At 42.9% G+C, this 12,915-nt stretch overlaps 1 protein-coding gene across 3 annotated transcripts in view; it reads right to left on the bottom strand.

The window, feature by feature from the left end:
- Window positions 1-12,915, bottom strand: part of WDR17 (WD repeat domain 17) — a 147,849-nt gene that overhangs the window by 79,330 nt on the left and 55,604 nt on the right. For all 3 annotated transcript variants that reach the window (XM_019521804.1, XM_019521802.1, XM_019521803.1), the window contains exons 2-3: window positions 5,556-5,684; window positions 1,120-1,303 (exon numbers count right to left, since the gene is read on the bottom strand). In XM_019521804.1, coding sequence (XP_019377349.1) covers window positions 1,120-1,303; window positions 5,556-5,678 — 307 coding nt within the window. In that variant the 5' untranslated portion in view covers window positions 5,679-5,684. The remainder of the gene's footprint in view (window positions 1-1,119; window positions 1,304-5,555; window positions 5,685-12,915) is intronic.

Genomic DNA, 12,915 nt, shown 5'->3' with positions numbered 1-12,915 from the left:
AAACAAAACAAACAAAAAGCCCCACATTAACTTTAAACCATTGAAATCCAGAAATAAAAAAGGGTAGAAAATTGAACCACAACAAAATTTTGATATTTTCATCTCCAGTGCTTCAATATCCCATGTCATTATATAAAAGCATGATTGCAGAGTGCAGTCAAATAATGTCCATAATTTATTTTTCCAGGCTGTTCTATTTTTAGCAATATCTAAGAGATGCAATACGAGTAAAGTTAAAGTAAGAGCAAAGTTAATGCCAAAAGTTAATTCTTAAAATAAAATTAGCAAGATCAGAGATCCAAAAAATGAAATATAATCATCTTCTATTTTAAATTTGGTCATGGACTCTGGTAATTACTTAAGATTGGTGAACTGGTTCTCAAAATAAATAAATACCATTCGTTTTTTAACCATATCTTGAATCAAAGTTAATTTTTTTCTTATTTTTACAAGGTCTGAATCAATATAGATTTCCTTGCTTGTGCCTAGTGCTTTCATATGATTTGTGACTGTGAACTGTATAACATCTTGAACTATATAATATCTTTACTCTCACGGTCTCCAAGACTACTTATGCCTCAATCCTTACTGTTTACAACAATCTAATGAAACAACTTAATTTTATTATTTTCTACATGAGCAGCAGTGAAGATAAAGAACTTCATGTTCTGTAACTTCTGAAAATGTTTCCCAATAACTTACAGCTGAGGTTCTCAACCTTTTTAAACTTAAGACACCCCTTATTGGACTAGAAAATTGGAAAAATTTCCCCTTGGAAAAATGTCAGCTCTTTGATTTCATTTTTTTTTTGGCCAAGAGAAAAATAGAGCAAGGAACTTGATCTTTTGCAAGGAATTCAAAAAGACTACAACATGTCAGAATGTTTTTAACACTATGCATTATGATTTGAAATCTCTAGGTTTATCCTGTGATTCATGTTTGCTCACCTAATGGTACTAAGATTGCATGGCACTAAGAGGCACCCTTGAATAGATCTCAAGGCACCCTAAGGTACTGCAGCACCCTGGTTGAGAATCACTGACTTCAGAAATACTCACAAGGCTACAAACTCTAAAATGGTAAGAGAAAAAGTTATGCCAAATAAACTATTTAAAATACCTTTTGTATTGTCCAGTTTTGCAACAGCTTTTTGTTCAGCTACATTCCAAATGATCACTAGGTTATCTGCACTGGCACTTGCAAATACATCAGGGTTATGGGGACACCAAGATATGGCTGTGATTGTCTTCTTATGCTCAGACATAATTGCCCGGAGCTTGAATTCATTGTATCTGTGATCCATCTAAAAGAAAAAAAAAGGATTCATTTTAAAAGCACAAAGCTTGTTTAACTTTATCCCAACCATTCAATTGATCCAATAAGACAAATCACCCCAAAAATCCTTTCCTAGTTCAGAAAATGCATTTAATACTTATGATACATAATGCTGGACTAGAGACAGTGGCTCAAGTCTCTTATGGCCAAGAAAAATGCAATTTACTATACATATGACTGCAGTTTGATTTATACTACCAATTTGGAGAATTTACTATTTTAATAAGCTGGGTAGACTGAATTCAGTTGTCTGGAAAGGTGCAAACATTCTATTAACCTCCACAGATAAATATTACTTCCATGTGTTTCATAGATGTCAATTTTATTTAATTAATGTCATAAAATATATTATATTCTAATAACTGCACTTCAATCACCTTTTTCATATCAGAATTTTAAAAGTACGTACAGGTATTATACTGAGACACAAAGGTGAAGAAGTTTGGCCTGTGTCACGTAAGTTAGAGGCAGATATTTGTTCCTGGAACCTTCATCTTAAAAGTGTAGTGCAACCTTAGAATTAAGCTGTTAATTTGTAATGTTTACTCATAACAGTCCAGCCTGATTCTATTTTGAATGAATTCAGGAATTTGACTAATAACCTCACAGGAACACTCCTTAGAGCATCTATCAATATTAGATAGAAGCATTTACTTATGAAGTGCCACCAATGTGCACCCATCCTTTCAGATGCAATACTTATATCTGCTGTATCTATGTTCGTTTTGTTTCAGCACACTGGAATCAGTTCAAGATGGAATAAAGAGTCAACCCTGACTTTTCTCACCCTAATTTAAACCATTATTATTACTTTTACTATAATGCTGAGGTTCAGTTCCCTTACTACTCCTTGTTGTTTAATGTAGCAAGAAGTCAAAGTAGCAAAGACCCATAAAGACGTGGTGCACAAAATGTACCTATCATATTAATCTACATTGCAATTTTCACTTCATTTTGTATTTCATTTTCCACAGCTGTTAAAACCATGCATTGGAGGGATGGATATATATTGGGAATGGAAATGTACAACTTGTCACATTACATCTTTTAAAATGCTGCAATTGATTCCAGATTTGTACATTTTAAAACTAAAACTAGTTCACTCTCCAAAGCAGTATTATAATGGGAATAAATATCCACAAATAGGATTGATTACCAGTGACAGACCTCTTAACTGCAATGCTGCTAAGGACTGTAGCCATGGTAGCAAGTAGGATTCCTTTTTATAAATTAGTCAGAAGCTGCAGAAGAATGTTTCACATAGGTCATCAAGTATTTAGGTAATATGTTTTTCCAGTCTCTTAACATCAAGTATATTGAAGGATGATTATCATGGGAAAAAAATACTCAACGTATATGCAGAAGGGCAGAAAATTAAAGCTTCATTGACAGTATCAGTATTTCCTAAATTAAACTGCCTGGCTCTGAAACCAGTTTAAAAAAAATAAAACAGAAAAAACCCAGAAATTCCATTAGGTGACATATTAATACCTATGTAGTCTCCTCATTAAGACTGGATGCACCACACAAAATTTTGAGCTAAGCTATTAACTGATAGCAGCAATAGATTTATCCTCTTCTACATAAGTAAGCGCCAGAAAGATATGGGATGTTTTGCCAGTGGGTTTTGGGCAGTGTGTTCTAGAAACCACTAACTCTTGTCTTCTCTCTACTGTCTGCCAGGAGCAAAACTAACAGTGGGCAACAGATTTGTGAGTCCTGGGCATTGAGTTAAAGGGCAATCAATGACAGAAGTCATGGCAGCACTGCTGAGGGAGGAAGCGCTGCCAAATTCAGTGTCAGGCTATGTCCTGGTATGCTGGGTTTCAATGAGGCAGGGTGGAAGAGGGAGGAGAGAGAAGGGGAAGGCAGGCACAGGGATTTGAGCCCAGGGTTCAAATCTTACCAGTTACACCTTTACTGTCTGATCTTCTGCCTCATCTGCTTTAGCCTGTCCATATATCATCAGTTCCGTCCTTACCCCATCCCCATCTGCTCACCTGGGGCATCTGTATGCAAGCCTGTGCCGCAATGCTGGGTGCTTTTAAAAGCACCCAGCACTGCAGCACATGCACTTGTATAAACGCTGAAATACACGTTATCACTGAGGAAATGGCGGCAGTGCACTTTGAACTAAAACACAAAGGTGTTTTAGTTCAAAAGCGCACTGCCACCTTTTCTGCATGCAAACGTGCATTTCACTGCTTATATAACTGCATGTGACACAGTGCAGTGCGTATCACCTTGCATGTGGAGCAGACTTGATTTTGGAGGATACAAAGACTCATGACAAGAACACCTCATTCCAATCATGAGGGGGTGCTAATTAGCACATGGATCTTTTGTGGGGGGAGTGGTATCTGGAGTATACGTACTGAGCAGTACTAAGCTGCGGGGTCACCATGGTCTGAAATACTGTTGACTCTGCTGGGGCACAGCCCAATGAACTATATAGTAAATCATGAACCTTCTTATTTGGACTAATCTCATGCATAGTTATTAAGTACAAAAGTGCTGGTTAAAAGTGTGCTTATGGAATACCTGTGCTAAAACTTGCAACATTTAAAAAAAAAACCCAAAAAGGTAAAATGCATCAATTCTGGATGAACTGAGTCTAAGGTGTTTTCAGATTTGTCCTTCACTTCTATGTGCTCAGGGAAAGCAGGGCTTGACAGTAAGGGGTGGGAGAGGGAAAAGGGCAGGGTGCACAGGGAAGAAGGTGAGTGGGTGGGTAGAGGGCAAGGCAGCTACCTGACTCCCCAAAATGAAATTTTCCCCGCTGCAGCAGTGGGAAGGGGACAAATTCATGGCAAACCTCCAATAATTAGATTCTATACCCAGAAAATTATAACAAATTTATAAATTTTCCACACAGAAGTAACAGGGGCCAAGGCCCATGTCACTTTAAAAGGAGAGAACAGCTGGCTGCTGCAGAGGAGGGCAGGCTAGCCATCAGCTGCAAATAAAAACTTCTGTGGGGCTGGGGAGGCATAGGACAGGAAGGGGTGGGGTTTTGGGGCATAAACCCAGGACCTGAGGCTGAGCAGGCAGTCTGGCCCTGCATACTACAGGGGAGGAGCTCCTAGGAGAGAGGGGATGCTGGAGACCAAGAGGCAGGAACCCAAGCCACCCAAGGAAGCTGGGCTGAGAGGGCTCCAAGGAAGTTATGGCTTGTGAGCAACATTAATCCTGAGTGAGGAAGACTTTTATTCTGTGAAGTGGCTTGCTTATGTTTTAAGTTTGAAACCAGAGGACTGAGTTGTGGCTACAGGGAAGGTGTGGAAGCCACGGAGGAGTGCCTGGTAGGGCACTCTGCAACAGGAAGCCTAGCCAGGGGTTCAGGACCCAGATGGCTGAGGCAACAAATAGCCCAGCCCAGAGCCAGGTGTACAGAGCATGAAACAGGGGCTAGAAGCTCAGAGCATGAGACAGGGGCCCAAAGCACACAAGTACAAGATGGGACTGGGGCGAGGAGCAGTGGACCTGGGTTGAGGGGTGCAGCCAGAAAGAAGGGCCAAGACTGCTAAGGCCAAGACAGAGATTCAGGGCCTAAAGGTCAAAAGCTGTGTTCAGACCACGGAGTAATGAATATGGAGTAATCTCTGTGAGGCACAGGCATGGCTACAGGAGAAGAAGGGCCACAGATATAATCCATAAGGCAACTGGTGCTCGGCAGCACTGATGGGGCCAGACTGCCCTTATATAGTGCCCAAGGGGCAAGACTGGAGTCAGCCAAGCCAAAGTGAACAAGAGGCACCAGCCAGCCTGTGAACAAGGCTTATCTGGGGACTCTGGGGCAGCCTCCGTTAACATCATAATAAATCCATCAAGGCAGGACAGGGGAGGAAAAGGAAGGGTACCCCAAGGAGCCAGAGTGGGGAGGCAGGAGTTACATGGCCACTGGAAGACATCACAGCCACCCCTGGGACATGGCCCTGCATTGGCTGGGTTGTCTTATATTTGAGTAAATATGGGTAAACTGGCTCTGCGGTGGTAACCAAAGTAATGAACAGTAACTCCCCTCCCCTTGTCCCCCAAAATAATTTGGTAGCAGACTTGAGGAAAAATAAAAGATATGCTAGTCTTACATAATCACATTTTTTACTACAATGACACTTCAAAATTATTGTGTGAACATTTTTTGAAAGGAATAAATGGAAGATGAGAAAAAAAGAAAAATATTTTAAAGCAAGTAATCTAGCACAGAAAAGAAATCTTACCTGGTAAACATAAATTGCAAGGGTGGCACAGTAGGCAAATCTATCCCCACTAGCAGCACACACATCTTTGTTCCATGGCTGACATCCAGCAGCTAAAAGACCCACTTGCTTAACCTGGGACATCTTTGCCTATAAAACACATGCATTTATGAAACATTAACTAAGACAAGACACTTTTTAGATGAGCTAACAATATATTGTTATCTGAGAAACAAAAACCCCTGCAAGAGTATACAGTTGTATGTTTCAGCAACTACAGTGAACATATCAGGAATAAAACCAGGCAAGTATTCGTATGACTTAAATCCTACAGAAGAGATGAGGCTTAAGTTCATTCACACGAGCATAAGCAGGGAAAAAAAAATGACTCAAAGCCTCTTTGGGTGAAAATCTATGTATCCTGAATTGGCAGCAACTCAAGCTCTAGTCCGTTATTCTTTTTATTTCCTCCTGCAGTAAAATACAGTATTTTCTATTTTTAAAACAGCTTCTTTTCCCTCCTTTCTTCCTCCCCACAGAAAAATCTGTTAGACAAAAACTGTACCAAATATTTCAATGTAAAACAAACTACGCAATTTAATTTTGACAATTTTTTTTCTTCAGTCTTTAAACATTAGCTTTAATACTCTGTAGGATAATTCTTAAGATTACCTTTTCAAATCAGTGAAAAGTAGCTCTTCATCTTTTCCCAGTACTGTATATCTACAGTATAATTTTGAAAGGCACTAGAGAAATTTAAATTCAAATTGTATCATTATATGTTAGCATAACTACTTGGACAGTCTTCCCCCTTTGAAACATAAATCTTCTGTTGACCTAGTCTATCAGCAGGTACTAAATGACTGCATAAAGCAGCTGAAGTACTGCTGGATGATTATTATAAGTAAAGCTTGTTAACCCGGATATGAAGGAAATGCCAGTGGCTCTGCAGGAAAAATAGGACAGAAAAGGTCATGGAAAGAAAGCCAACGTACAGCCCAGGTCAAGAAGCCAAGACAGTTTACACTGCATTAGTGTTTTTTGGGTTACTAACTCTGTTAAGGATAAAACAGTAATTTACTCCATTCCTGGCCTTTATATATAATGCCCTAGAACTAAGATAGTACAGGCAACCCTCGCTTACTAAAGTTTCGCTTACCGCAGTTTCGTTATAATGCTCATTTCAAATACCTATCTAGTTTCACTCAGTGCTGAGCGTGTTTCACTATACCACTCAGCACAGGTGTGGGGAGAAGGTGGAGGTGGCAGCAGCAAGGCAAGTGGTGAGTGGCAGCCAGCAGGAGCCCAGGGAGGGGTGGCAGAAGCCCAGGGTCCGCTCTGGCACATGGTGCTGGAGTGAGCGGGGAGGACTTGTAGCAGTGAGAAGGGGAGGGTGGGGACCATGAGCTTGGAGCCCAGGCCAGCGAGGCCCAGGAACTCAGGGTCCAGCACTTGGTGCTGGAGCAGCCAGCGGGCAGGGAGGAGCAGTGGCAGCAGTGAGAAGGAGCGGATGGGGGGCATGAGCGTGGGGCCCAAGGCCAGGGCCACCAGGAGTGCAGTGGCAGCTCGTCCCCATGCTGGGTGCCCTGGAGGGAGCCCCCACTGGGCAAAACGGGGTATGGGCAGGTGGGTGGCCCCACTGCTTACCCCATGCCAGAACCCTGACTCAGGACCCATGGGTGGGGCAGCTGGGGCCGTGCATAGGTGTACTGGTGGCCGGTGGGTGCGGGCTGGCAGGGGCCATTGCAGTGGGGGAACAAATGAGGCTGGGAGGAGCTGATGCCTTCCTTGGAAGAGTGGTCCAGCCAAGGCCAGCACAAACACAGGGTGGCGCTGCAGGAGCGCAGGGTCTGGGTCAGCAGGTAGTGTGGAACCAATATTTATTTACATTAAATCCTATGGGGCAATGGGTTCCACTTAACACTGTTTCACTTAGTGATCATTTTTTCTGGAACCAATTAGGAACACTAAGCGAGGGTTGCCTGCACATACTTATACTTTCACAAATCTTTGCTACACTGAGAATAAATAAGAATAAGACACCAAGTGTCTAAATCACAGGTTAAAGTAGGATGTAACATTACAATATGGTTTAGCCTCCTTCTTGCTGGAAGACAAATTATGAATAAGGTAGCGCTACCATAAAAATGCCAAAACATTTTCATTTATATCAATGCAAAGAACTTGTGTCCGACTTGTACAAAAAAAGGTTTTATGGTTCTTTATGAGCAATAAGATAGTGTCAGCTCTATGCACGGTGCATTAGGTATGCAATTCCTGTCAACTGGAGCTTTTCAATGAGTTGTTAGTGAGCCTTGGATTAATTCTTTTGTTTAAAAGGGAAATAATGCTATCTTAAGAAGTATAGTAATCTATCAGTGGTGTAAGTGTGAGGGTGAAAAGACCCAGGGGCATACACAAGGGTGGTTAAACAGCTGCAAGAGCACTTCGCTGTCTCTCTCAGGCCCCTTGCATATATTCTCTTAATGATGCAATGGGATGAGTCGGATCTGTTCCCCCATCCCAACAACCATGTCTCCTGCCATGCCAAACGTGTGGCAGGATGCATGATACTGGGATCAAAGATAGATACCAACTGTACCATTGCTAGTGCAGGGGGACCCTAAGATCATTTGTCCAGGCTCCCCCTGCACTGGAAAGTAGAAAGTCAGATGACACTGAACCAGTGTCTGTCTCAAAATGACTCCGGTTAAGTCCCAAGCTAGGACTGACAATCAGCTAATTGTGGGTCCCTGTCACAGGACTGCACTGAGGCCAGTTAGAGACCCACTGCGTAGCTGGCATCAGGCTACATGAGCCTGCCACATATTCAATTTAAGGCACAATGGAATCCAGCTACAAAATTATTACATATTTTATGGAATAATTTTGTGGCTTATTTCTTGTTTTAATCGCACCATAAATTGCCTGAACATGTGGCTGGGTTAGTATTTAAGATATGATTAACTGGTTGATCATGTCTTAAGTGTAACATCTGCTAGGGGGCTCAACAGCCAGAAGAGAGGTAGCTAGCTGTGTAAGCATGGAGTTAGCCAGAAGGTATTACAAATATATATTAATTAATCAGTGGTATAAATGTGAGGGTGAAAAGAGAAGTCCCAGTGATTAAACAGCCAGCAAGGGGCCTGAGAGCGGTTCCCTGTCTCTCAGGCCCTTGTGCATGTTCTCTTAATGATGCAAGGAAGGATGGCACTTTAAAGAGTTATTTAGAGAGGCACAAGCTTTTCTAGGCATCTGCTGAAGTAGGCTGTACCTATGAAACCCATGCCCCTCTGAATGAGTCTGTACAGTGCCACCTTACTCTGCCTTCTGTAGCAATGAGAATTCCTGTTATTCTAGGACTCGTCCAGCACAGGAATCCTTAGGGATTCCAAACACATAAGGCACATCCTTCTTTTTTTGCATGGTTCTCTGTGATGAATTTAACCATAATAAGATTTGCAAATGCTACCAAAACTGACAGGCAGCAAACATGCAAGATGACAGACCCTAATGCCAAAGTGACCTGCAGAGATTTCAGTAGTGGGGCCTCAGCTATTACCATAATAAGAGGAGATTCGGTTGCAATTATTGTTACCTAAGCTTTAACAGTGAATTGAACAGGATAATGTCAACATAAAGGACTAAACCAGTACAGATACAAAATAAATATATGCAACCAAAGAGTTGCAAAGGATGACACTAAAGTGAGTTCATGATCCATCTGTCACATGAATACTATTCAAATGTTAGTTTTACATGTTAAAAAATTATTGTCTCCAGTCTTCACACTACCATAACCCTCAAAATGTAAACTTTGGGTTGACCAATGCAATGTTGACTCCTACAGTTTGTAAAGACAGCCCCCCAATAACTAATCAGTGGAAGCAGTGGCCTGCCCACTGCTACTGCTGAAGTGCATAAAGGTAAGTGGTGGGGTGGACTGTCATTGTTAGGAACAGAGCACCCAGAAGTACCACAGTTCCTTGGATAACAGTCCCGCACTGCAGCAGGAGAAGGCTCTATTTGTGGATGGGACTCCTATCATCCCAGAATAGCATGGAGGGGGATAGTGGAAAGCCTTGTCCATGCTCAGTTAAGTGACAATGGCAAAAACCCCATCTCCCCCATAGAACATAATCAAGAATAAACTCCTTCTCCCCATGCCATCCTGCCATTCTCTTCTGCCTGGGTATCTCCCACAAAAAAGCCCTCTCACTGAGTAGCCACTGCTACTCTTGAGTGCATTATTCTAAGTTTCAGGGTAAGCAGAAGTATGGTCCTGAAGGGAAACTTCACTCCATCAGCTACCCAGGAGCTGAGTCTGTGAGGAACCAATATTGGGGACAGATTAGTTGATTCAAAATATATGAGATGGAGCTTGCATTAAGTGAAATTCTCATAATACAAGAGTAGGATCTTCAGGATCAAGCAGCTTGAAGTAACCAGCAGGCCACATGATTCAGGCCCCTGGTGCATTTTGGCAGGGCAAGTAAAGTTAGTCCAGGAACGTGAGACCTCCTATAGATATTTGACCAATATTAATAATAAAGGAAGGGGAGAAGTCACTTAGACTGGCACTGATAACTGAATGGAAGACTGCAAAAAAATTGAGTATCAAATAAAATACCTTACTATTACAATATATTTTAGCCTATAGTCTCCAAAATGGCATATACTGAAGCTGGGCACCATGAAGAAAACACAGTTGTAAATACAAACAAAACTTTATTGCAATGCATACACACAAGTCAGAATTAAGATACGGTTAACTGTACCTCATGAACTGTACAATATATATACATGTATACATACATATGTATATTGTATCAAATTTGGAAGGTATATCATTATTTTACTGTGGACTTTTCATGATTAGATCTCTGTAGCATTTACATGTTACACAAACATAAATACTCAAGTGTAATAATATTATTTCACACTATTTCCCATTGGGGAAGTTGAAATTAGACCAATGAAAATGAGTTCACTAATTTTGGGTGCCCAGATTGGTTGCTCTGATTTTTCAGAGCTGTTGATCATCTGAAAGCTCCCTTTAGCTTTAACTTGCCTTGTAATTGCTCAGATATTCAGGGGAGGAGGGGGAAAATCAAGTCTGTCTCTCTCAAGGTAAGCATCCAGAAAATGAGGAACATGCATTTAATTTTGGTTCAAGTGCCTTCCCAATAGCACAGAAAAGGTTTGCAGAACAGCCAATATCAGACAAAGCTCTCCTGCAGATCAGACCAATGCCTTAAACAACAGCCCATCATTTCTTCTTCCTGCAGCCACTACTTGCTTTCCAACTCCCTAAGAAAGCAAGCAGTGGCCCTACAACTGCTCTATACAATCTCATTCATAATCCATTCTGTGCACTAATTAAGAAACACATGTACCCAATTATGTAATTAAAGACTTCATAATGTATGACTCAATGTTCTGACTTCCAAGTTTGTGAATTAGAAAGCTTAGTGTTCTTCTAACATAGGTAACAACATTTTCTAGGTTTCTTTATAAAAAGAAACACTGAAATTAAGTGCCAAGAAATTCCATCACATGCAACTATTGCACTACCCATGAGTGCCATGAGTAAGTTTTAAATCTAGGAACTTTAGAACAACAGCCAAAGGCCTCTCAAACACAATCTAAGGGCCCTCTGCGTATGCAGGTAAAGGTCTAATGCACAATCCACACAACTGTGCCTCCTGCCATAATACATGTGCATGGCAGGAGGCTCTATTGTGGGACTGTGCATTAGATCACATTGTGCCTTACTGCTGGAACAAGGGGAGCCCGGGATTGGGATCCCGCTGCACAGGCAAGAAGCAAGCTCCTCCAGCTAGGAGCACCCTCAGTTGAAGGGAGCGGGCCCCTTGCTGCTGCCGGGAGGGTCCTCACCATGGCGGCATGGAGCTCCCAGCAGTAGCAACGAACCTCCCAGTCCAGCCCTATTCTGCCTGGCTGTGCCAGGTGCCACCCACTGGGCTGCAGAGGCTCTGGGAAGAGGGCAGCAGGGCAGGAAGCCGAGCCCACAGCAGGCAGCCCGTACCCATCCCTTCCACGTGGGCTCCACTCTGGCCATGCCACCCATGGGGGAGGAGGAGCCAAGCTCCACACTCTGCTCCACTGTGGCAGCTGGGCCTTGGGCAGGGGGAGCTCTGATTTTCCATCATAAAAAAATGCAAAATCAAGCACCAAAAATTTATAGGTACTTAGACATTATTTTATTACAGTGATTGAGACATTGGAAGGCTTCCAAACTGCTTTAAAATTGCGAATATATCAATAAAACATTGTGTTCAATTGATACCTATGTATATATAGTGGCATTTCATTTTAATTGTGGACTTCGGGGTTTTTAAATCAGATCATTTGCTATTTTTAAACAGAGAAAACCAGGATTCCTGGTCATGAATGAAAATATCATTTTAAAAGCCTGACAATAGCCTTCCCAGGTACTCCACTCTATAGTCCCATCAACGGGAACACAGGGTCCCCCCCCTACAGGGCTGAAAACACAAAATAAAATAACAATTGTAAAAGTAAATAGCCCCCATCTTTTCTTCAATACAATTGAATGCTGCAATTGAATAGTTAGGGTGACCATATGTTCTGATTAAGCTGGGATAGTCCTGGACTTCAGAGGCCAGTCCTGGCCATCTGATGAATTAAAACATGCATCCCAAAAACAGGGGCATGGGGCATGGTCTGGCAGGGAAGCGGACTGTCCACTTGCCTGGTGCCCTTATCTCTGCCTGCAGCAGCATCACTGACTTGGGAGAGCGGGAGCCGTGTCCCAGATGTTCTGGATTTCCTTATCGTCAGCCTTAGCACAGAATTATAGCCTATGCAGTATACAATGCTTTGTATATTTGAAATGCTATAAAACAAGGGTTATAAAATTACTTTGCAGATCGAGGCCCTCATGGTGAGGGAGGGAGTGGAGCTGGGGCAAGGGCAGGCACTGCCCAGCCAGGGTGGGGTGCAGGATGAAGCGGCAGGCAGCTCGTCCAGGGGTCATGGGGCAACATGCCCCCTGGATTTGTGCATGAGGTGAGGGTGGGCTGCCCACTGTGGGCTCGGGGGCTGTGCTGGCCTCTTCCCAGTCAGGGGGCTGGCGTGAGTTGTGCTAAGGGTGGGTCGGGGCAGGGCAAGGCAGCGCAGCACTGGGAGGGGGCTACAGTGAGTTTTGGGGTGGTTGTAGCTCCTCTGTAGCCCCCAACCCAGTGCCGCAACCTCCCGCCCCAAGCGCAGCCCTGGCCCAGCTCCCACTGGGAAGAGGCCAGAACAGTCCCCGCCCCAGCCAGCAGCAAGCAGCCTTCCCTTGCCCCACACATAAATCCAGGGGGCACATAGCCCCCATGACTCCCCCAGGGGTATG

This window comes from Gavialis gangeticus, unplaced genomic scaffold (genome assembly GCF_001723915.1).
Source record: "Gavialis gangeticus isolate Ggan-Ray unplaced genomic scaffold, GavGan_comp1, whole genome shotgun sequence".
NCBI lineage: Eukaryota > Metazoa > Chordata > Crocodylia > Gavialidae > Gavialis > Gavialis gangeticus.
This window is presented reverse-complemented; position numbering and strand designations above follow the sequence as displayed.